The sequence below is a fragment of the Leiobunum rupestre genome, chromosome 7 (genome assembly GCF_980474605.1).
Source record: "Leiobunum rupestre chromosome 7, qqLeiRupe1.1.hap1, whole genome shotgun sequence".
In the NCBI taxonomy this organism is placed as follows: Eukaryota; Metazoa; Arthropoda; class Arachnida; order Opiliones; family Sclerosomatidae; genus Leiobunum; species Leiobunum rupestre.
Genome location: NC_143390.1, coordinates 15,882,149 through 15,907,133, shown reverse-complemented (window position 1 = coordinate 15,907,133; position 24,985 = coordinate 15,882,149). Strand labels below are relative to the sequence as shown.

At 37.4% G+C, this 24,985-nt stretch overlaps 2 protein-coding genes across 3 annotated transcripts in view; both read right to left on the bottom strand.

Annotated features, from left to right (window-relative positions):
• Positions 1–2,616, bottom strand: part of Tnks (tankyrase) — a 50,629-nt gene extending 48,013 nt beyond the window's left edge. Inside the window, exons 1-2 of the mRNA XM_090154859.1 lie at positions 2,542–2,616; positions 749–959 (exon numbers count right to left, since the gene is read on the bottom strand). Coding sequence (XP_090010985.1) covers positions 749–959; positions 2,542–2,544 — 214 coding nt within the window. The 5' untranslated portion in view covers positions 2,545–2,616. The remainder of the gene's footprint in view (positions 1–748; positions 960–2,541) is intronic.
• Positions 2,617–10,404: 7,788 nt separating this feature from the next.
• Positions 10,405–24,985, bottom strand: part of LOC149934897 (Kv channel-interacting protein 4-like) — a 141,501-nt gene continuing 126,920 nt past the window's right edge. For both annotated transcript variants that reach the window (XM_090181122.1, XM_090181123.1), the window contains exons 4-7: positions 16,777–17,048; positions 16,500–16,712; positions 15,455–15,517; positions 10,405–13,444 (exon numbers count right to left, since the gene is read on the bottom strand). In XM_090181122.1, coding sequence (XP_090037248.1) covers positions 13,397–13,444; positions 15,455–15,517; positions 16,500–16,712; positions 16,777–17,048 — 596 coding nt within the window. In that variant the 3' untranslated portion in view covers positions 10,405–13,396. The remainder of the gene's footprint in view (positions 13,445–15,454; positions 15,518–16,499; positions 16,713–16,776; positions 17,049–24,985) is intronic.

The window sequence follows — 24,985 nt, the reverse complement described above, 5'->3', positions numbered from 1 at the left end:
AAGGCTTTATTGTCTGGAATTATAACAACAGACCAAGATATCCCCTTCAGCATAGCTGATTTCTAAGGGGGTTCAAGATAATTTAAGCACTATATTTTTAAATAAAGTTGGAACTTGATCCCAAAATTTGGCTTGGGCACTGTGATATCTGCTTACTATGCCAAATAAAAAAGCAATCAAGAAATATCACATTAATCCCTAGAGCACTGACAGTTTTTATATGAGAGATATTTCTTGTTGGTGACACCAACATTTTGAGAGATTTTATACTACCAATAGTCTATCTATTTACTAGTAGAAATGATAATGTAAAATATTTTATAATTGACTCCAAATGAATGATTCTACTGATAGAGAAAATTGTTAATTTTTCATGCTTAGTTTCAATATCATTTGTCCCTTTCACTGACAAACGACTGATTGCTTTTAATGGAAGGGATAGGGAACTAAGGACACAGTAAATCATGCAAGATAGTAGGGACCCCACAAAAATTTTGTGTTGAATCCACTGATAGACTTTAACACAAACAAGGAGGTTGCTGTTACAAATACAAGCTTGACAAACATTAACAAGTCTTTTAAATATCATTTGTAATTGGAAGCTACGACAACTGATACACGTAATAAATGATATAATAAATAAACTTGTATGTCAGACCATAGACAAAAGATTCTCTTTTATTTGTCTATGGTCAGACCATGGTTAGCCTTAAGTAAACTTTAGCAGAGAGGTTAAGGCTTAACTAACCTGCTGCAAAGTGCAATGGAGTGGATTTTCTCCCTGCTGTATCTCTAGAGTTTACATTATGCGGATTCACTAATTTCTTAACTCTTGAAACATCACCATTCCTGCAAGCTTCAAATAATTCTCGTCCAATATCAGAACAACCGTGGGATAAATCTGATGATGGCAAAGTCGCTCTTCTAGTCGCCATCTTCCATCTTTCGCTGTTCGAAAACTTCGAAACCAGCGTTGCCAGACTTGAAAAACGAAATTATTGTATTCTTGCTTAAAAATTATTGATTCTTGGGATAAATTATTGCAATTCTCACACGGCCAATTTTAGCGTTAGCCGCGCGAAATTCAAAAATAAAATCTTGGAGGAATAAAACCAGTATACAGGAGTTGCGGAGAGCTGCGAAATCGGTTTCGTCAGTGACCGTTAACTCGCGCGAGATGGAGGGGTTCAAACGCAACTAGCGCCAACTGCATACGGAATTTTGCAACTATTCTCATTTTATATCATTTGTTTTCGCGTCGTCTGGTTTGTTTTGAAACATTTCTAAATTCCTTGCGCCTTTTTTCCAAAATGACTCGTATTTGTTTGGAGGAATAAAACAAACCAGATGACTCGAAAACAATGCTATAAAATGAGAATAGTTGCAAAATTCCGTATGCAGTTGGCGCTAGTCGCGTTTGAACCCCTCCGTCTCCCGCGAGTTCACGGTCACTGACGCAGCTCTCCGCAACTCCTGTATACTTGTTTTATTCCTCCAAGATAAAATAGTGTAATTATTGAAATTTGAACTATGTACGTTATACTTATTTTACACTATAACACTGAAGTATAAGTATTACAAAATTTATTGCACATATTTAAAAAATTACAAATTTAAATTTTTAAAATAGGAATGCGAGTCTTAGAATAAAATATCTCTACAGAATCAGATTCTTCAGACAATAATTCAACTGTAAATATTAATTTGTTTTAAGAAAGAGTTTCAATACCAATTCCAAATTGAAAACTTACCGTTATTAGAAGTCGCCATTCTTTTTAGAAAATAATAATTGGTATAATGTTACCCATGTATCCCTAAACTGCTTTCAACGTGATTCTCAACCACAAACCTAAGATTACTAGACTTGTCCAAACATGGAGGAAGCAACTACTATCATGGAGAAGAAAAGCAGGCGCGCGAAAAGCGGCCCAATACACCTTTGTGCCCAGTAGAGTGTCGCCACCTTTTAATGAATGGAACAACTATAACTTTATAAAAATTCCGTAATGACTGTCTTAAAATAGGAGTCGCTAAAAGCCTACGAACCAGGCTGAACGCCTGCCGAATCTAGCGGATTTTCGTGCCGCACTTCGAACAATCGGCCCGTGCTAGAGGTATCGTAGTTTCTTTCTCCATTGTCCAAAGAACTCCAAACCCAATGATAAGTGATAAGCAGATAACGATAGGATTTGGCGCGGTACATAGAATATCCATGGGCGCACTGAACAAGGGAACTGAGACCAGGGTGGGAAATAAGGATTCTTTTGAAAGTGAACATGTTACCATAGTCTATGGACGAGGCCCGGGCTTACGGCCGAAGCCGAAGTTCTCCGAACTGCCATAACCAAATAAAAAACTGACGAGACTGGAAAAAACCATCTTAAACTAAAATTATTGAAATTATGGTACACAACTTTAAAATTATTGTAAATAAGCGTACAATATTGTACAAGCCTAAAATTATGGTACGACCAAAATTTTGGGCTAAAATTATTGTTTTGTACAATAATTATGGTACGTCTGGCAACGCTGCTTCGAAACCATACAGTGATGCCAGATTGAGAAAAAATTTCCACATCTAGGGAAATTCAATTCGAGGTGGGGATGATTTTAAAACGAAACTATTAAAAATTCACAAGATCTGACAAAATTTATAAAAATTTAAAATGTAAATAAAATAAAACTAGGAGAATATATATAGCGCTATATTTTCTATACTTAGTTTGAAAACAATGAAATCTACTTTTCCCGGGGAACTTTTGTTACGTAAATATGAATGTTTCCACGGCGTACATCAGAGGGTGCTCAAATTTCCTATTTAAATGAACTTATATTTTAATGTATTTTCCAATAAACATTTTGAAGGTCACGATGGCCCTATTCAAGGTCGAGGTGGCCACTCAGTGGAGATCACCCCTCCCTCTGGCCTAGATGGTTCATTTACCAACCCCCCCCTTGTTGAAGATCGAAATGGACATTTAGTTAAGTACACACTACACACCCCCCTGTTGGAGAAGGACATTTATTAAAGGTCATACCCCTTTGTTGGAAGTCGAGATGGGCAGTGGTGTAGTCGGGCCAGGGCGTCGCCCCGGTGCTTTTTTCAAAGGCAGGGTGCCGCCCAGTCTTGGTTTTTCCATTTTTCCAGGGTGCGCCTTGCTTCTATTTCGTAAATCATTTTTCTCGAATAAAGGGTATGTGAATTTGTTATAAATTTTGCCAGCAGGAAAATACTATAACAATTTCAAATAGTCACCTAGTCACGGCCAGCTTCGATCACGTTTATAATCGAAGTTGGATGTACATTTATAGCGGCCGGTACAGCCAACTTCGATTACGTGCGAAATCGAAGTTAGCCGTACCCCTGTTCTTTGTTCTTTAGGGCTACACCAATAGATGGGCTATTAGTAAACATTACTCTCCTGTTGGAAGTAAAGTAAGACATTTAAAAGATCACACCCCCTGTTAAAAGTTGAGATGAAGATTTAGAAAATAGCACACCCTTTTGTTGGAAGTCCAGATGGCCATTTAGTAAAAAATAGTCTTCTCCCTGGCCTAAATCGAACCGTATCTTGTAAGTGGTAAAGGGGGAAGTACTCCAAAATGGAATTTTTCGTTCCAATACCACGACTATAGTTTTATTTTGACACCTGTAAAGTAAGTTAATCTTTCCTCTAGCACTTCAAATATTTTTCATTATATTTGAGTTAATATTTAGGGAGTTATAATTTGAATAAGTAGACCTGTTTTAGTTCCAGTCCAGCTCCAAAATGGCTAAACGTAATAACTTAATTCCTGTTTCAATACACTCTTTTTCGCGGTATTTAGCTGGGCACGTCCATCTTTAGTTTCCCCATTTAACCCCCATTCTCCTTACCCTCTGCCCATAGACCCAAACCTGGACTCTCCACCGAGCGGGGATTCAAGGCGCGAAAAAGAGTGTATAGAAAGAGCGTAATATTAAAATCTAGTACGTTAAATATTTTTGGGTTTTGAAATTTAACGTATTAATATCGATTAATCACAATTTTAACCAAAATAGTGTGTATTCACGAGGCGGGGCTTAGTCCCAATTTAGAATTTCCCGCGTAAAGACCAAACCGCCTTCTCGGATCGGAAGGTTTTTAAAAAACGTCGGGCGGCCATATTGTCTGTGATATCTCCTAGTCGCTAATCGTGGTGCTATTAATGTTAAAATTAATTTAAATAACGAGAAGGATAAATTTCGTGCTGGATATGCCGAATGCATTTCTGGGAGTGATAAAATTAGGTATATGCGAAAAATATTTATATTACCACAATCTTGTATTGCACATTTATGGCGTTTTCCATTGGGACTGCTCCGAGCGTGATTCGGATTTGCCTTCTACGTCATCGCTCTACCACGGAGAACTCCGCTAGGTGCTCGGAGGACTAGACTTCCAGCCCTCCCAATGGAATACGAATTTTTCTCGGAGTCACTTTGCTTAAAAATTGCTCTTTTTTGGTTGCCCCGTCCCTCGAGTTGGGGCAGCTCGGATCAATCCGCGAGGGAGCAACAGTGCCAATGGAAGACGTGCCTCCTTTTTGGAGTTGCCCTTTTGGTCCCAATGGAACACGTTTTATATTTAGGAGCGCTCAGAGGACTCCAATGGAAAACGCCATTAGACATTTTCACCAGTTATCTGCCTAGGCTTAGAAACACAGCTAAACTTCCAAAATTGTGTTAGACAAAATGGCCACTGGCACAACTCGCGATAAAAAAATTCGGTCGTTCATCGTCATCAAACGTCATTCGTATAAGGCGTGGCTTAGACTAATACGTCACAAGAATACACACTTACCATCAGGATTTTATAAAAATAAAGCTTTTTTCCCCGGGTAGTACTCTTCTGGTAGGCTCTTTCCCTACCATGCGATTGGCGAGCGGGAAAAGGAGAGGGGGTTCAAAGGGCTAGCGGCACATATGTAGTAAATAGAGCCGACTTGTCCATAAGGCAGAGTGGGCAAAGTTCCTAGGGCCTACGAAAATTTTAGTATAAATTAGGGCCTACTATTCCATGTAAAAGGGCGATAATTAAAAAGTTGGCACCCCCCCCGTTTATATTTTTTTATTTAAAAAAGGGGAATTTTCAAGTTTCAAGAAAAATGAGTTTAATATATAACCCAACATTTTTTAATCAATTTTACATGTAATACTTTGGTGGTCTCTTTGCCCCCCCCCCCTCACTACGCCTCTGCGAAGTACGGTAAATGATATTTTTGCCTAAGGCCTACAGTAGAGGGTCAAAAGTTACCTGAAAGCGCTAGCTAAGACAGAAAATCAGGTGAACACTGCTATATATCCCACTTTTGCCCGTAAGGAAGGTAAACGCTGAAGCAAAAACGCAACACGCGTAGCAAAAACGTAACACGCGTAGCAAAAAGTCCTCGTAGCAAAAATCCCTCGTAGCAAAAACGTAACACGCGTAGCAAAAACGTAACACGCGTAGCAAAAAGTCCTCGTAGCAAAAACGTAACACGCGTAGCAAAAAAGTCCTCGTAGCAAAAACGTAACACGCGTAGAAAAAAAGTCCTCGTAGCAAAAACGTAACACGCGTAGCAAAAACGTAACACGCGTAGCAAAAAGTCCTCGTAGCAAAAACGTAACACGCGTAGCAAAAAGTCCTCGTAGCAAAAACGTAACACGCGTAGCAAAAAAGTCCTCGTAGCAAAAACGTAACACGCGTAGCAAAAAGTCCTCGTAGCAAAAACGTAACACGCGTAGCAAAAAAGTCCTCGTAGCAAAAACGTAACACGCGTAGCAAAAAAGTCCTCGTAGCAAAAACGTAACACGCGTAGCAAAAAAGTCCTCGTAGCAAAAACGTAACACGCGTAGCAAAAAAGTCCTCGTAGCAAAAACGTAACACGCGTAGCAAAAAGTCCTCGTAGCAAAAACGTAACACGCGTAGCAAAAAAGTCCTCGTAGCAAAAACGTAACACGCGTAGCAAAAAGTCCTCGTAGCAAAAACGTAACACGCGTAGCAAAAAAGTCCTCGTAGCAAAAACGTAACACGCGTAGCAAAAAAGTCCTGAACTGCTTAAAAATCCCAACTAAACCTCCCCTTCTACGAAGTCCCTTTCTTTCACACTAACTCCCCTTCTACGAAGTCCCTTTCTTTCACACTAACTCGTATTGCTTTAATGCTAATTTTCTAACCGAACCTTTTTTCGGCACTGATACTCTCTTCAAGCTGTGACTTGGACTCGCGACTTACCGTTTTGGATGACTACTTTTTGATAAAAATTTAAGCCTAATATCGGAGAGCACGTTCTGGAGTCGCGAGGGGCTTTGGATTTGTTTAGAAGCCCGCGTGCGAATCACGCGTGATAAAAAACATGAGCTCGTGGCGCCGAGAAAACCTTTTTTAATTTTTATCATTTTAGCCTAATATTACCCCTATCTATCGGAAACCAGATATTTCGGCTTAGCGGAAGTATCGCATATTTTAGACACTAGAGGGCTCTGTGCTGAGAAAACATCTTGATTACGCAATAACTATGAAAATCACTTTGGTTGTAAAACTCGTTAATTGTCATACTTATTGTTATTATGTTACTTATGCTTATAGTTATAGATTTACGTTCTTGATATTTAAAATTCTAGCAGTTATCGTCTAACATAATCCCCTGGACCAATTCATTAAAAGAATTTCTTTATAAATTAATTTGTTTACAAATTTCAATTAAAACATTTAATAGAAAACCTAAATTTTCACTTAGACCTCTAAAATACCGTATTTATGGAAAGGAAAAGGTAATTGTCTCCGGGAAAAAAATTATAATTTGCGTGGATTGGAAATTGGGGCCTCGAACGCTAAAAAAATATCTTAATTATTTTTTTAAAGCTCTCCATTTTTTTGCAATTTAAAAAATTATTCATGGCATTTTACGTAGTACCTTAAAAAAATTTAAAGATTTTATGAAATATAGCTATTTCTATAAAACAAGATACGAGAGGTCACGTGTAAATATTTTTCAACTTCACTAGATAATAGTTATTGAAGATAGAGAGAACGTGCTGGATTCGATATGGATTTTGGAATTTGAAGTCCACGTGCCAAACGCGCGTGCCAATAAAGTAGTAAAAAGCTTATGCCCGTAACATTTTATACTTGTTTATTTTATGGAAACACCTCAGTTCAGTTCAGCTCTTTTCCCACCCCGGGGAGGTCCCTTTCGGTTCAGGGAGGCTCACTATTGCTTCGCGTTCATTGAGATAGAAAATAAGAAGAGGCATGCGTTATCAGCTCAGTTCACTTTTCCACTCCAAATTTGGTCCCTTTAAATCAGGGAGGCTCACTTAAACTTCCGGATAAGGGGCGCAGTGGGGGGACATGTTGAGTGTCACGACGTTGGTCGTTTAGTAGGTTTGCGGAGCGACCACCACCTGTCCAGGAGGTGTTGGGTGGCCTCCGTCGTCTCTGTTTTTTGTTTTCCTGCGGCAAGTCCAAGCCATCGGAGATAATCCGGGGATGATGGGGTTACTACCATAGGCATTTGCTCGAACTCGCGTATTAAAAGTCGCTCCGGGGTCAACACCGGGCACCCTTCCAAGATGTGGGCCTCGGTTTCTGACGGGCAGCGCAGAGGTTGCATGTTGGTGCGTCCCCAAGGATCTCGGACTCCCTGGCTGCCGTTGGGAGGGCGCCGGTGCGTGCCTGGAACAGTAGACAGCTTCCTCGGCTGTTGTCATATATGGCTTCTTTGGCTGGCTTTTGCTTTAAGGCTGGTCTTGCTACTGACCTCTTTTTTCCAGCGCGATTCGTTTGTGGCTGCGACGTCCCTCCATACCCGTTGTCGCCACAGTTTTGCGGTGGGGCAGGCTCCCAGGTTCGCCCGGACCGTGAACTTCCTGTAGAGGCGATTTGTGCGGCGGCTCCATTGCGTTCGGTCGGCGGGCCTATCGATATAGTCGTATACCGCACGTATCTGGCGATCCGTGGGAGCCTGTAGGCATGCTCCGAAAGAGGACCAGTCAATCTCCCCTTCTATGGCCGCGTTAGCCGTGATGGCGTTGCCTCCCAGGGACACCTTGCCAACTTCCCTTTGCCTTCGCTCGAGGATCTTCCAAGTTGTGGCATTTAGACACAAACTTTCCGTGGCAAACGTCAGGGCGGGGATGGCGACGGACTTCCACAGGGCGCGGCCCACCTCGTATCTGTCGTAAGACCCACGGCTCATCGAGGAGATTGAACCTTTCAACCTATTCGCCTTCGTAATACGGGTGGATACAATTACCCCCAGGTATTTCGTCTGGTCTACCTCCTGGAGCGCCTGGCCATCTAGGTAGAACACCGGTGCCGGGAGATCTTCCGGTAGAAGGGCTTTTTGGTGTGAAGTTCATTATTACCGACTTAGCGAGGCAGAATCGCATTGCTTTTCCTTTGGCGAACGTCCCAGGGAAGAAGTACGTAGCGGCACCACACCGTTCTGGAGGAACTAGAAATAGACGTAAGAAACCAACTACAGCTTTTGAAAACCAAACTTTTTAGGCTCTAAGGAAGTTTCTGTAACTTGTAATAGGCTTTATTATCATAAATAAAGTAAATTGTTTTGAAGTTTGATATATTACTTTCTTTACATACAATTTTGAATGAATTATAATAATTTAATTATAGTAATTATGTAAATTTAAATAAATCTTTAAATAGTTAAAGCTTGTGAAGTTCCAAATTGGATTTTAGATTCAACAAAACCGGGAGAAAAGTATACAATTTTAAGGGTTTCATAATATTTGTGATATCGGTATATACAAAAACAACTTTATAGCAGACTTAATAATTTGGTCAGTTCGGAGACACTCGAGATTAATAATATACATCTAGCACCTACTGTTGCACGGAAACATTAACACTTCCAAAAACGTCTTCGGATGTCCAATACGAAACGTTCTATGGTCTCGACACTCTTGAGTTAGAAGTGTCATCCTCAGATAAAGAATATAAGAAGAAAAGTTGCCCTAATAATTAATATTCCGTGATTAATGTTATTTAAAATTTGTAGTCAGTATGGATGGATTTTGAATCTACTGAAATGGACGAGATTGAAGATATTTCGTCCAACTTCAATAAAACTGTTTAAATTTTTACACCAAACTGGATTGAAGAATAAAAAAACCAGCAATACCCTCAGTTACTATGAAGCTTTGCCATGACAGTTCATTTGTATTCTCCGAAAGCTTACGATTTCATGATAAAACACCTTTGTTTACCACATCCCAACCCTCTACGAGAATGGATAAACAAAAGCCGTCCAACCTAGCTTCACAGCTGAAAGTTTTAAATACATGAAACGTCAATCAAGAAACATACTGAATGGACAGGAAATGAATTTTCCGGATTCGTTCAGTAATTCGTCCATGCTTTGGCTAAATTAACTTTTCGATTGTTGGCACAGACTTTATTGTACCGCGTGATAATCTAAACTCGTATAAATGTTGGAAAGAAACACTCAAATATTCCCCCTAAAATCTCTACTATATTCCATTTACACTAGCGCCATCTTTTAGTAGATACTTGAAACTTTCGTAGGTGCTCTTTCCCTTTAATTTTCAAATGCCAATATTTTATTTGAATATTTTACGCAAAATCGGAATTTTTTGCTAGCGAAATAGAATAGAAATATAAGTAGAAAGCCAGTTGCGTGAGGGAAAGTACACCTTTGTCCGGTCCATCGAACTTAGAAATGGATTATGTCTTCACGGTAGGTCCCTGTAGAAAGATTGTAGTGCCCGGTAAAATAAGTAGGCTTCAACAATCAAATAAACTTTACTTTCTTTACGCCTTTGGTGATTATACCAGCTGATTTCTTAAATTTATCCCATCGTGAGAAAATTGTAATAAGCAAAAGTGACATAATTACCAAAAGTGTGTCAATCGGACCTATTTCTTAATGAATGTTACGAGCGAAATACAAGTTGGGAAGGGAGAAGGGAAAGTATGCCGTAGGGAGGGCAGGAAGTTAAAACCAACAAATAACGCCTAGTAGTGAGGAACGGAGGAACTAAGTAGCACTGGTCAAAGTTAGTGTATTTTTTTGATTTTTCGTCATTCTGTGGAGATGCTATCGCCATCTACCTACGATATAATACCATAGACTAAAAAAGGTCCAGAAAGGCGACAATAAATAGTCTTTAATGTGGTCGATCTCGAGTCGAGCATTCATTAAACCTTTAGCATACGAAAGTACAGGGATTGTCACACTTTTGGTAATTATGTCACTTTTGTAATAAGGATTACTTAGAAGAATTCCACTAAAAATCTCCTAACACGATTTCGAGAAAGAGGGGAGGGCGGAAAGAAGTTGATACTATTGACATCATAGTACTCTTCCCACTTAATACTTATGTTTAAGAATGATTAAAAACTTCAGAAACATGGAACAATATTTTTATTATTGTCGTAAAATTTATATCACTTCCCCATTAATGACGAAAACCTCCTAGAGTCAAGATTATTTTCTAGAGAACATTCTCTATATTAACAGTTTTAGTCGAGTTTGTCAAAGGAAAAAATATTTACAAATAACATTTTGTTTTCATGGGGTATTCTTGTTTTCATATATAAACAGAATGGTTTGTTTTTTCCAACGGAAAAAGTGACGCTTTATAAACTGAATTACGTGAAAAAACGTTTGAGCATTTTATATTATTATTTATATATAAGGAAGTTTTTATATATCTCAAAATTTTAGGCGAGTGGTTTCCGGTCATCCAAGGATAATCCCCAAGCAACCACTGATTAAAAACAGGTTATTTTTTTTTCCACGAAAGTATTATTTATAATAAATTTTTTAAACAAAATGGATAATCGTACCGAAAGAAAAATCGTCAAAATAATGAGAATTAAAGCGCTTCTTAACTCGATTGGAAACTAGGCCTACTTTGACGTATTAGCTTTCAACCATTTGCGCTTAATTAATTCTATTATTTCTACAAGGAAGAATGCGCCGGTTATTTTACATATTTTTTTTCCTAGAAATCACTCCAAAGGTCTTTTAAAGCTTACATAATTTTCACGTTTATTCGAAATTTTGTCTAATTAGCCACCTTTGAAACGAAACCGCTATTCGCTTACTCTTTAGCCCGCGCATTCTTTCTCGATGATACGCGATCAAAGAAGTGGCCTCGCATCTTAATTTCTAAAACAAGCCTTACGAGAAACATTTATTACGATTTGTTATTTTTACGTGAACTATGTTTTTATTTATTTTTCCAAACGTTTCGTATTTTTTATTTACTTCTTTTTCATTTAAGAATAGTAATTACTAGTTTATTTTTAAAAAGTGCTTTTTGTTAACTATCGAAAATCTTCGAAATTTGAAATTAAAAGCCAGACCACTTCTATCGACAAGAACAGTGTCAATTTCGAATACGTAAACATATTTGTTTAGAAATCGACTCTGATTGGAGGTAATATAGGGTGACGTCAAAGTAGGTCACCGTTTACATTACCCTTCTATTGGGGGGAATTGTAAAACACGGAACGAAATCGAATTTTGTTACACAACGCTCCCGAAGCTTCGATCTGATTTAGGGGCTCTTAATTTCTTATTAAAGAAGTTAAATCTAGAGATAGTATCATACTTTTTTTTAATAGAGTTATATATATTTATCGATTATGTAAAATCGAGTAAAGATTTGTATGGTTTATTTAGTGGGCATCGGTTTTTGTTATCTAATAAGAACGCTATTTCGATAATTTTCTATAGTTACTTTGTTGGTGGGGCAATTTATTTTCATTATTTTTAGAAGGGGGAGAATATTCATATATATCTTATTTACTTTTTTAAATTTTCAACCTTTTTTTAAATCTAACGAGTCATATAGTTTAATCCGAAGTAACTTTCTACTGTTTCCTTTACCGTCTTAAAGTTAACTTTTATTTATTATTTATTTTGTTTTGTACAACCAAGTAACTATTTCTGTAGTAAAGGTTAATTTTTTTTTGCATCCGAAAAAACATGTTTCAGCGTTTTTATTTATCTACAAGCGACCCTATCAACCCGACGTACTTTTAAAAAGAATATTTAAATCTTGTAATCGTGATACCTCACCAGTTTTTTTATTCCTCCAAAAATTGAATCTTTACGCTTTTCTCATTGTTGCGGTATTTTCATTACAGTTTAAATCCGTATTTTTTTTTAAATAAAAAGAAAATAATGTTTCTAAGATTAATTTAAAACCCAACGCCCTACGTTTTTTTTGAATCGGTCAAAAAATGTTTTTTTTTTGTTTTTTTTTTGTCAGCGTGTTTTTTAATTGTTGATTGTGTTATTTTGGTTTTGTAAGAAGAGGAACCGACGCTACTCGAAGCGCTTCCTTTGAGTTCTTAAATCGTAACAAAAGTAGGAAAAAATTACCTTTTAAGAAATTGGAATATAATAATTCCTAGAAAAATGCTCCTTGGCTCTCACGAAATATCATTTATATATTAAATACAGAGAAAAATGTTTTGTTGTAATACCGTAGCTATGTTTTTTTTGTATTTATATAATTTGAATGAGGGATAGCTAATAGAAACCTTGCACATTTTTTTCTTCGCGTAATGACGAAAACGTTTTCTCAAAAAAGAAAGCGGTAGAGTGCCTTCATCTTCAATATATCGTCGTCACACTTGATTTTCACTTTTATTTTGACGTTCAGTACCGCGTAAAAGCTGAAGCGAATGCTCTAAATTTTAATACCTGACCCCTTTACACCTATTTATATATATTTTTGAAGAAACTCTATAATACTTAATTTTTTCAGGGTAATTTTCATAAAAAACAATAACGGGAAAAATATGTTGTACTTAAATTCTGGTCGTTGTGTGCATTTTTTTTTGTTTATTTCGAAACGTCGCCGCTGAAGAGTTCGATATAATCCAATATCCGCCACTGCAAATTTGGCACTCGCGTTTTATCGAACAAGGAGCCGGCGCGATTTTAACTATCTTTTTTTAAATCTCTCATTAACTGTACGAATGAACGAATAAACACGTTTAAATTTCTTAGTTTTCGCTAAACCTAACTTCGTAGCAAGAGCGCCAAACTCCCGGTTCGAACTGGTTTTTTCTTCACGCATAATTTCATAACTGAGGATAATTTTTTTTATATCCGCTGAACTATTAAGAGTTATTTGGGTTGTCGTAGTAGTAGTTGTGGTACGACGATTAGAGAACCGACGTGTAACTAATCATGACATGAGTAGAAGAAACGGCCGCGAACCCGGCAGCACCGATTGAGGCGGCGGTTGGTTAGCGAAAATGTAGTAGGAAATATCGGGTTGATTCTGGGAGTTCTCGGGGTAGAAGAGCGCGTGGCTGCTGAACGGGGTTCTAGAACCCCAACCCCTTCTTTGGGCCACTCGACGACGTTCAGGCGACGTAACCATCAGTCACAATTCGGTGTTGAAAACTGACATGGAGTGCGTTATGTTCTCGTCCTGCGAACAAATACACGGTTAACGATGCCAATAGCCTGACTAGAACCAAAGATAATTTAGACCTCCGTACGCTAGATTCGAATTCAGTGAGCTTTCAAATAGGGACTTTGCAGGGTGTTTCAAAAATTTTAAGGAGTTGTAGGGGGTGAGTTGATAAAGGCCTTTTCACACGAGCCAACTTTTTGATCCAACTAGATGAGTCAACTTGAGTTGAGTCAACTAGTTGGTTTGTGTGAATAAAGGCCTTTTCACACGAGCCAACTTTTTGATCCAACTAGATGAGTCAACTTTGAGTTGAGTCAACTAGTTGGTTTGTGTGAATAAAGGCCTTTTCACACGAGCCAACTTTTTGATCCAACTAGATGAGTCAACTTTGAGTTGAGTCAACTAGTTGGTTTGTGTGAATAAAGGCTTTTTCACACGAGCCAACTTTTTGATCCAACTAGATGAGTCAACTTTGAGTTGAGTCAACTAGTTGGTTTGTGTGAATAAAAGTTCTATGAGTTGATCCACCAAAAAGGTACGCTAGAAAAAAATGGATCACTGATCCATTTTTGCTGACTCAGCATTTGGATTTGAAAAGTTGGCTCGTGTGAAAAGGTCTTAAGTGTGCCGGTTTTTTCCCCATTTAAAGAGAGCCAGATAGCTTCAAAGTGTGACCTACTAGCCTCTGGAAGTAGGCTGCGACAATCGTAAAATTGAACAACACCCAAACCCCACAAAATCAGAGACTACCAAACCCTTACAAAGGTGGAAAATAAACAAAATCAGAAAACCATAAAAATGGTTTAAAGTTCTTGAACTAGTGTAACGCAATTCGGAGCATTTTGTAGGCATGTTTGTGCCTTTAGGTACTTATGGAATATTCGTATTAATGTTATTCCCGATGGCGTAGTTACTGAATTGATAAATGCCCAGAGAAAATGGGACCTTCAAAATCTCCATGCTCAAGGTTTCCAAAATACGAGCACTGTGTTATTTCCTACCTACCTACTAGCCCCTGGAAGTAGGCTGCAACAATCGCAAAACCAAGCAGCAATGAAATGCGAACATTAAGGTAAAAAAGGACTTTGTAAACAAATTAAGGTAACCAGCGTAAAAAGGTAACTTAAACAGTATTTAAAGTCCCTGCTTCTTATATAGTTTCCGCTTGTTGCAGCCTACTTCCAGGGGATAGTAGGTCACACTTTGAAGCTCTCTGACGCCCTTTTAACTCATCGTAGGGAAATGGGAAAAAAACAGGCACACTTATCAACGCACCCCCTACAACTCCTTAAAGTTTTTGCATAACCTTTTGAAACACCCTGTATAATACGTCACCCATGCTTTTTCTAATTGAAAAAAAAATACACACACAGAATACAAGCATGGCGGCCATAGCCCAAGGTACGGCGTGACGTCATGCTGCTAAGTCCCTATAGGCCTTTCTATAAAATAAGCTACGCTTGCTGAACTTGTTTTTATGTAGCTCATAAGTAGAAATAAGTAGAAGTTAAAAAAAAACAGGGTGCCTCATTGAGTTTACTCTTATGTCCAGGGCTTTTCGTAGTAAAACGTCATCGATACGTCACCCGTGACGCAGCAGCAACATCATAACCAGAAGGCCAATGTTACTTTATAGAAAGACCTATTGACGGTTTAGTAACGAAGCGAGTACCCACTTACGACACGTGACCTCCGAAAAAATGTCCTCCATCACTTGCTGTAATTACCATGGAGGTAATTGTTTCGGAGTTCCAGAAGGAAGTGGGTAAACGCTATTGACTACGCACGAGGCAGTGATTTCGAAACTAGGGTACGAAGGCTATATTATCTTTGCTAGAACCCAGTGTCGGATTAACAACAGCCCGGACCCCTAGGCTTGAGTTTTATTTAGTGGCCCTCTAGCATTTCTCTAAACTCGTTCTCGGGCCCCCTGCCTTTTGGCAAACGATCTGGGCCCCTAGGCTTAAACCTACTCAGCCTATTTGTTAATCCGCCACTGCTAGAGACCATAGACTAGATATTCACCCTTGAACACGAGTCCAAAAATTCGTCAATAGTCACAACTCCGTCCTTGTTGAGGTCCAGTTTCTGTATGGAGGATGGAATCAATTAGTGGATTGTTAATGGTGCGATAAACCGATTCACAAATTGCTCGAGAGAAAACATTTAGAAGCCATTAGAGGTTCGATTTTTAAGCTTTTATTTATATAAGATGCCGGTAAGGAAATTGATTTACTAAAAATAACAACTTCTAATTAAACGTATCGTTAGTGTAGTAACAATAAACAAAAGCAAAACTCAGGAAAAATGATCGGTTTTTACATAAATAGAACTATCTACGTTTTAGGCTTAGGGTATTTAAAAATTGGCCTCTATATTCTATAATGGCGTCAAATGTGTATCGTTCTATACCGAGGATCAGGTCACTTCCATTTTGGGTGCGTCTGAATCATAGTAAAATGATTAAGTCAGGGTAATCGTGATTAAATCAGGGTAATCAAGATTAAAAAATCTAATCAAGATTAGAAAATCTAATCACGATTTAAACGAGATTTAATCATTCTAATCATGATCTAATCTATTTAATCATTTAAACGAGATTTATTCATTTTAATTAGATTTAATCATTTTATTAGATTTAATCATTTTAATCACGATTTAATCATTTTAATCACGATTTAATCATTTTAATCACGATTTAATCATTTTAATCACGATTTAACCATTTTAATCACGATTTAATCAATATAATCGGTCGAATCGAGAATTTATCATTAAAATCAAAACTAAAGTACGATTTAATCATACTAATCACGATATAATTTTTTTAATCAGGATTTAATCATTTTAAACAGATTTAATATTTAATCAGATTTAATCATTTAATCATGATTAAATCAGATTTAAACATTCTAATCATGATTAAACTTGATTTAATCAACTTAATCGTGATTAAATTGAATTTAATCAAAATAATCACGATTAAATCGGATTTAATCTTTTGAGGGGTGCGTCGTTAATCAAGGAAGTGACCTGCCCCTCGTTCTATACGCGGAGGAGAGACACCGACCTGGAAGACCTTTTCCACGTGGTCCCTGGTGGTATTTTCTTCTACGACGGGTTCACAGGTCCTGCCCACGATATCGTAGATAGCCATCACAATTCGGGTTAGTTCGTCCTTCGTGATGAAACCATCCCCGTTAATGTCGTACAAGTTGAAAGCCCAACGAAGTTTCTCCTGAAGACTGCCTCGTGCCAACACGGACATACCTATCACGAAGTCCTGACCAAGAGAAGAAAAGTCGAGGTTATACATCGGACGCTGAGGTGGTGATTCCGAAAATTACCGTGAAGGTGATTCCTCCGGTGTGGTCTTGATCGAATGTATTGAAGACGAAGTGAGCGTACTGCGTAGTGTCCGCGCCCCTGGGGAAGAACTGGGCGTAGATACCCTTGAAGGTATCCTCTCTGACCATCCCGGACGGACACTCCTGTTTGAAACCCCGATACATCAACTGGAGCTCCCGCTTGTTGAACTTGGTCAACTCGCAGAGCGTGTCGATAGCCTCGGGCTTGTAGTGGACAGTGTCCCCCGTCATTTCGTCGATATCGCATTCCGCTAAAAACGAAACGAAATATTTTAATTCGATATCAACTTAAACCAAGAACGCGTACCGGTACCCAAGAATATGGGATTAGCATACTTCGATAGATTTCAATCGTTTATAGGCGCTTCAATAAAACATCTTCAATGAAATTGCCAAGAAGTAATATTTCAAGTTACTGAATATCTATGAGCAACAAACACAGCACCCCACACAAGGAGAACGCAACCCGTCGTGCATTTTCTTGCGTACAATTTTAATTGGTTAGACGCTTTAGCGCCTGCTGCTGCCGTCGGAAGGGGAAAATTGTTTTCCCCCTTTCCGTAAAACGTTCCACGTAAAGGTTCGTCCAATAAAATTTGTACACAACACCGCGTTAGCGTGTTTAAAGGCTAACTGCTCCTTGTGTTTGTTGCTCCTAGCTGTGCATATAGTGCTTGTTGAAATAATGGAAACTTTTCACCTTTACGGTATGCAACGATGGTAGCTTTTTTGACCTATTAAGGCTTAGCAAAAACACGACGTTCTGTTTACAGGTGAAAAGTTTAGATTATTTCAACAAAAACTATATTAATAATTACTTATATGTCCTAGCTCTCGGAAATATTACTTGGCGATTTTCTTGAAAATGTTTTATTTAAGCGCCTATTTGAAAGCGGATGATTTTTCAATACAAAGTATGCGTGGCTAGACATGTGGCTACGCCTTCCAATATCCTCAGGTACCTGAATACAATCTTGGTATGACTCATTAATGAATATTAAAAATCAGAACCAAAGAAATATTTCTTTGGCATTTCCACGACGGCTCTTAAGCTCCGTAATTAAAATCTCCGTCCGTAATGGAAATATTTCGAGCAAAAATTAATTTTGTCAGATATTTGATTGGAATACGCGGCAGAGGGGAGATGAGCACTTGAAAATCTCCCGGGGGAGAGGAATAGGGGGAAAGAAATGAACCGAGTCATACCGTACCATCCTTAATACGACTCGTTTAAAAAATGTCCTCGAAGAGGCGAAGTGGGAGACGTTTATGAAGAATTAGGTCTAAGCTTTCAACGGGAGGGGCTTAATGTCACGGTAAGAATTTCCGAACGACCCTCATTCTCGACAAGTTTTAATAAAGATTTGGAGAAGAGAGCATTCATTTCGCGAGAGATGGCCAAAGGTGAGGACGAAATTAGGTTCCAGAAGGGAAAGCGATTCTTGGAAGAAAGGGGAGATAGACAATTTTGTTGTTTATCGCTTTTAGCTTTGTGGGAGGAGGAGAACGAGAGAAGACAAAATGCTTTTGCTAAAAACAGAAAAGAAAAATCTATATTTAAAAAAAGTCACGTGGCATTTACACCTCGGAATGTCAGTCAAAAGAATGGCGCTATCCCTGTCGGGAATTTTACAGTCTCCGCCCATTTGGACGTTAAATTGGTTTCGTTCCGATTTGCAGAGGGGTTGCCGTTTGAAATATGGTTGCCGGATGCTTTTATATGGGATTAGAATAGCGAAGGATGCGTTTGCGCATGCTCTTTTATGCTGCTCTCGAAAACACTTACACCCCTTCGATTTTTTTATAAAGGGTTCCAACCGGAAATGCGGTTAGAGACTGCTGATTTATAATAAATTATGAAACCCGCATCACTCGGTTAAAACACATCATTTAAATAAAAATTTTGTCCACTTTCAATTAGATTATGTTTAGCAATTTAAATATAAAGTAAATCGAAAAACATTTAGCGGTATATCTGTTTATTTAATGGATTATCAAATGGTATTATATCTATTTTTTCGATGATCAAATGGTATTATATCTATTTATTTGATTATCAAATGATAATATATCTATTAGTTGGATTATCAAATGCTATTATATCTATTTATTCAATTATCAAATGATATTCTATTTATTTATTCGATTATCAAATGATATTATAACTATTTGTTGGATTATAAAAAGCTATTATATATTTTTATTCGATAATCAAATGGTATTATATCTATTTAGTCGATTATCAAATGATATTATATCTATTTAGTCGATTATCAAATGATATTATATCTATTTGTTGGATTATCAAATGCTATTATATCTATTTATTCAATTATCAAATGATATTCTATTTATTTATTCGATTATCAAATGATTTTATAACTATTTGTTGGATTATAAAAAGCTATTATATCTATTTATTCGATTATCAAATGCTATTATATCTATTTATTCGTTTATCAAATGGTATTATATCTATTTGTTGGATTATAAAATGCTATTATATCTATTTATTCGATTATAAAAAGCTATTATATCTATTTATTCGATTATCAAATGCTATTATATCTATTTACTCGTTTATCAAATGCTCAAAGGATATTTGCGCATAAAGTAGTCTACAAAATAAAATATCCAATATAAAAATGGATTTAATATATATATTGATCAAACTGATCGGAAAACGAACCAAAAAGGATCACCCAACAACCCAAGATGACCTGGCGAGGTTCATCCACCCATAAATACGAAAGCTACTTTTCTTGCCTGATCTACCAACTCCTCCTCCACCTCCTGAACCTCCGGTGGCCCTGACAGTTTGCATCTCGAGGGATTTCTCTTCGAAAGGCTCGAGATGATCCTTATCCCCCTCTTCTTCTCGATGGATCCGCTCCCGAAGTTAATTCTCTTATCTTCAAATCGCGTCCAGTTCCTCTCCGCAAAATAAATCTCTATCTTCTGGAAAAGCTCGAACGCGGACAAATCTTTTTAATCAAGAAATAGCGACTAATAAAAACCGTCTTTTGTTCTTTGAACGACTAAAGGCTGAAATCGCGAAACTTTAGTTTGAAAATCTCGAATTAAGAGAGCGTAACGTTTTATTTAAAGGCGTTGAAGAGAGTAGAATCGTCCGGGCGTCTTTTGGCCGGTTCGCGATTCCTCCGACTGACGAGGACAATTAAGAGGAGAGGACCTAAGAAGAACCCGAATTATAAATTCTTTGTTCTTTCTCTGGAAGCCTAAAGGAGAATCTGGGCCCCTCACTTCGTACAAAGAGCGGATTACGATCAAAACCCGCGGCGGCCCGAGCTCGGCCGGAGATGAAGCCTTACACCGCTCCCGCTAACGTCCCAGTTCAAAGTGGTAAACTAGATTTCAACGACCTTGCCTCGCCACGATTTAGTCAACGAGGCTACGTGGATTGGCAGAAGGATCACTCGGGGACTCCCCTTAGACCAGACACTAAAGTCAAAGGTTGAGCTACGCGCTCCGGATCTCAACGAGTAGTTTCCGGTAAGACGCGACGATACAGTAAACGAAGCTAGGGATGGAAGAGAGGAGATTTTGAACTGTAGCCAAAAGACCAACGCGTAAAGGGATAAAGCGCGCGTCGCATCAGAAAGCGAACGGAGCAAACCGGAACCGGCTAGAAAAAAGAGAAGCCCCCCTTCCCCATCTTCCCTTTACGCACATCGGTTTCCGAAGTTTTCCCGAACGAATTCCGAACGAAATCCGAACAACGTCGCATCTCGCAATTAGAAAAAGGTTCGTGAAGTAACGAGCGTGTTTTCGTCGGTAAAATTTAAAAGAAGTCATCGTTTTGCCCCTCCCTTCGTATTTTCTCTCTCCTCCCCTTTATTTTTTTTAACCGAACGTACCCTACACAATACGTACCGGAGATACTAGCCAAGTTTTGGCTCGAAAGTAATGGGGTCATTCTTTAGTATAAATTATTTTTTCCTATAGTTTCGGGAAGTTCGGACTGAAGATGGAGGGGGGAAATATCTCAGAAATAGAATGGATCCGGAGGATCCTATTGAAAGTGCCATCCCTTAATGGTTGCCACTTGGCAAGGGGATATATATTTTTTTACGCGTATGTCGCGTAAGTCGCGTAAGTGCGCGAAACTTTAAACTGTAATTTCTACCGGAAAAAAGCATATCGAATATAGAAACTTTACGATCTATAAGTATACCCGGAAAGCTTCGAATCTTTCTAGAGAGCTCACTAATTATTTTCGCGAACTCCTTCAAAATCTCGGGAGGATTCGAGGCGACAACAAACGCGGTTATAGTTTCACTGACTAAGGTTCTTCGCTAGCAGCCTCTAGAAAAAAACGCGTCCAAGACGACTCCGCGGTTCTATATTTTCACCATTTGGATAAAGGTAACCCGTTAAACGAACAGAGGCAGTGGGAGAGGAAAGTGGGTTTCGGAACTTATCGTGGCGAGGGCAAACGCCAAAGTTTGAAAAATCGCTGACGACCGGCCTGAGGTTGCAGAAGCGCGCTTGATCGCGCAAAGATGCGGTGGACATCTAGCTATACCGGAGCCTCTCTTTCTCTTAAGCCCATTGAGCGAACTGATGACTGCGACTACACTATTTTCAACCGAAACCGCGAATTGAGGACATTTCGGATTCGGGGGAAAAAATTGGTGAGTTTAAATCACGATCATGTATATGTACAAACCTTTATGGCAGATAAATGTATCCAAATCATTCGGACCATTAAATGATATCGGTTATATAATTAAAAATACATTATGGAAATGTTCATTAAGTAACTCCTTTCGAGCTGAGTTTGCAAGTTCTTACGCCCACTGATTAAAGGGGTTTCCCACGAGTTCTTCGGTTTCACCTTTTCACAAAAACTTGCCTCCTACGCATTGTAACCCAGCCACTTGATTTAAGGGCATTAAAAGCAGGTTGGAAAAAAGCGACGTTTTTTAAAAATATAAAAGTCCAGTGGCCTAAACCGTTTAAAATCACTTAAAAATGCTCAAATAATCAAATTGTTTATATCTAGCCCTCATTACTTCGAAAATACTCAAATTGACCGACTTAAAAATTACGTTTTTGCGCGTGACAGTACACTTTAATACATAGTGAGGTATAGCAAGCTTATTTACCTGCTTTATACCCTAACGTGGTGGTGTATTTTGACGTGCAAAATGAATTTTAAGATCCACCCATTATATCTAACCCACATTACTTCGTGAGACGACGTAGCAGACGACCAAAAGTGAAGGTTAAGTTTTAGTTTCGTTTTGGAATAAATAGTATTTAAAATTTTCAAAATTTTTAATTCATTTCTCAATATTTTCTTTAATAAAAAAGAAATTTAACCATGGATTTTTTTCGGTGGTTAAAACCGGAATAAACCAGGCTGGCTGGTTCTCCCACTAGATGACTTAGGCCTAAAGCGATGCCTTGGGTATTTGCCTATCTGATTATTATTATTATGATAATAATCAAATGGCGCTGTCGATATAGGATTACGAAAACATTATATAATAGTGACCAAGACATTTAATATTAATTTGATTTTCATTTAATTTCATTAACAATTAATACCGAATACGACTCCCTACGCAAAAATTTCATTTAAATAAAAGATTAATAATAATAATAATAATCAGCTAGGCTAATACCCAAGGCACCACCTTAGTCCTAAGTCATCAAGCGACTTTTGAAGCCTTTAATTCAGGTGGCCGGGTTGCAATGCGTAGGAGGGTGGTGGCAAGCCCTGCATGCCACGCGTACGAGCCAACAGCTCCCTACACTGAAATTGTAGTTCCAAATTTTACTAAAAGAGTGGATGAAAAGCTCTCACTTCCTTATTTAATTGCAAAGGGGAGCTATTAACCGAGGGAAAATGGAAGCTAAGGAAAAACAAATAAAATATATTTTTATTTTGATGATTAACATCATCACGTTAGCGAACTAATTGCTAAAAACGTTTTAAACAAATATTTTGTCTTCATAATTAAATGATTAAACTAATTGTGGCAAATTTCAACGCTACATATATTTGCGCATAAATATTGACTACTGTACGTTAATCCTGAATAAAATAAAAGTGAATTTTCTACATAAATTACATACATTTAAATTTTTGGTAATTTTTAATGAAGAAAAGTTTAAATAAATGTTTATTTTGATTCAATTCATTTATAATGTATGACATTTATCACCATATTTTCGAGGATATTCTTACTAAAACCTAAAAGTAAAATTATATTAAATTGGATGTGTTTGATTATTATTAAGTGTAATTTTTCCGTAAAATCCAACATTTTTTTATATATTGCAGGGACCCCAGCCAATACTGCCCAAAATATATAGAAATCATTAAAACCAAATTTAAAGATTATAGGATAATTTCAGACCTAAATTAAAGGAGTAGGTACATTTGTTCGAATTTCATTCGTCCGTACCGCCGAAATAAAAAATGTATCAATCGTTCGAATTGGACAACTTGTTTGTTTCATTCGTCCGAATCGGTAGCATCACTGTCCGAATTCTGTCGCTAAATTAGTATCCTATTATGTCCATTTTTCCTTTGGCCGATATAGTAAGTGGGAATTGCGTTGAATATTGTGGATATGTTAGGTTAGGTTAGGTTAGGTTAGGTTAGGTTCACGTTAATGTTACTATTTTCTTATATTAACAATATTTAAAAAAAAAACAACCAATTTCTAATGTTCGAAAACACGGACAAACGATTATTCGAACAAATGAAATTCGCCAGTAAAGTTAACATAAATTGAACGACTAAATCACCAACAAAGGTTGTGATAAATTTTTCGGGCAAATGAAATACGTTTTCGGACATACGATCCGGATTTCCGGCATTCGGACAAATGATCATTCGAACATTTGTACCACCGTTCGGACGAATGAAATTCGAACAAATGTACCCAAATCAAATTAAAAATATAAAATATTTTTTTTAGGGTAAAATAAAATACGTAAATTTTACATCGTGTATTTATAAAAGAAGGTCGTAACAACGTAAGACAGATCGGAAAAGAAATTTCAAAATCTTTTCAAATCCGTGATTTCAATTTTACCTATGGTCATATTGCTTTATGAAAAAAATGACAAATTAAATAAATTTCTGGTTGGTGTGTAAATCTGTAAAACTTTTTTAGTGAGGGTTTAACGGAATATCCTAAAAATATAGGAGATATAGGATTAAAAAATTCAATTATAGAATTTTATAGGACCATTTGAGAATTATAGAAAAATGTAGAAATGGGATAAAACCTGGTTCACTATACATAATACCATAAGTAACATAATAACCATAAGTATGACACTTCATATTCACCCAATGCAATTTTTTTAATGATAGTCTGTTTCGCCAAAGACAACGTAAAATATTAGCCTTTTCGACGGACCAGCCAAGGCCTATTGAAAATTGAAATGCTTTCAAAAGGGTAAATAAAGCTTACTTTTGGAAAATAATGATGAATTATTGAATCGGAGTATAAAAATAACTATTATAAACACTGACTCCATTTCAGAAGTTAGTTTTTTTTTTCGCATTTCAAACCTAAACGCGTCTACGCTCGTATTTATCGCCATCAAACTAACCAACTATTTTGCCAACGGAAAGAGTAGGAAGGGACGAGTTCCTGTTCGGAAACTTCCTATTTCGCAATCACTCCACGACAGATAATCCTTAACCGAATTCGTTCTGTGTCATATTTATGTTTATTATGTTACTTATGATAATATACAATATATTTTTTGTTTGATGTTGTACGTCACATATTATAATTGTATACGGAAAACTAAATTATCTAAATTATTAATTATTTTAAATTACATTTTAAATTTAATATTGGTTTTTCTCAAGAAATTTAATACTTTTAAAGTTAATGACGACGTTGATTATTTGTTACGTAATTACCAAACGTTACTCCACGTTACTAGCGGTTAGGGGACGTGTCTAAAAACCGATCATTCGCGTAAAGTAATTTACGAACAGCCCCTAAGCCCGGTTTTACAAGTCTTCGGGGGAAAAAAATAAAATATTGCCTACTCAAATAAAGTGGTATTTATTTGATTTGCATAGCGCCATTTCATCGTGTAAAGCGACTTGCAAAAATGGTCGAATAAATGTTATTTAAATTTGTCGAAACATTCGGCACACGAAAATTCGCGTAAGGATCGTCAAAAG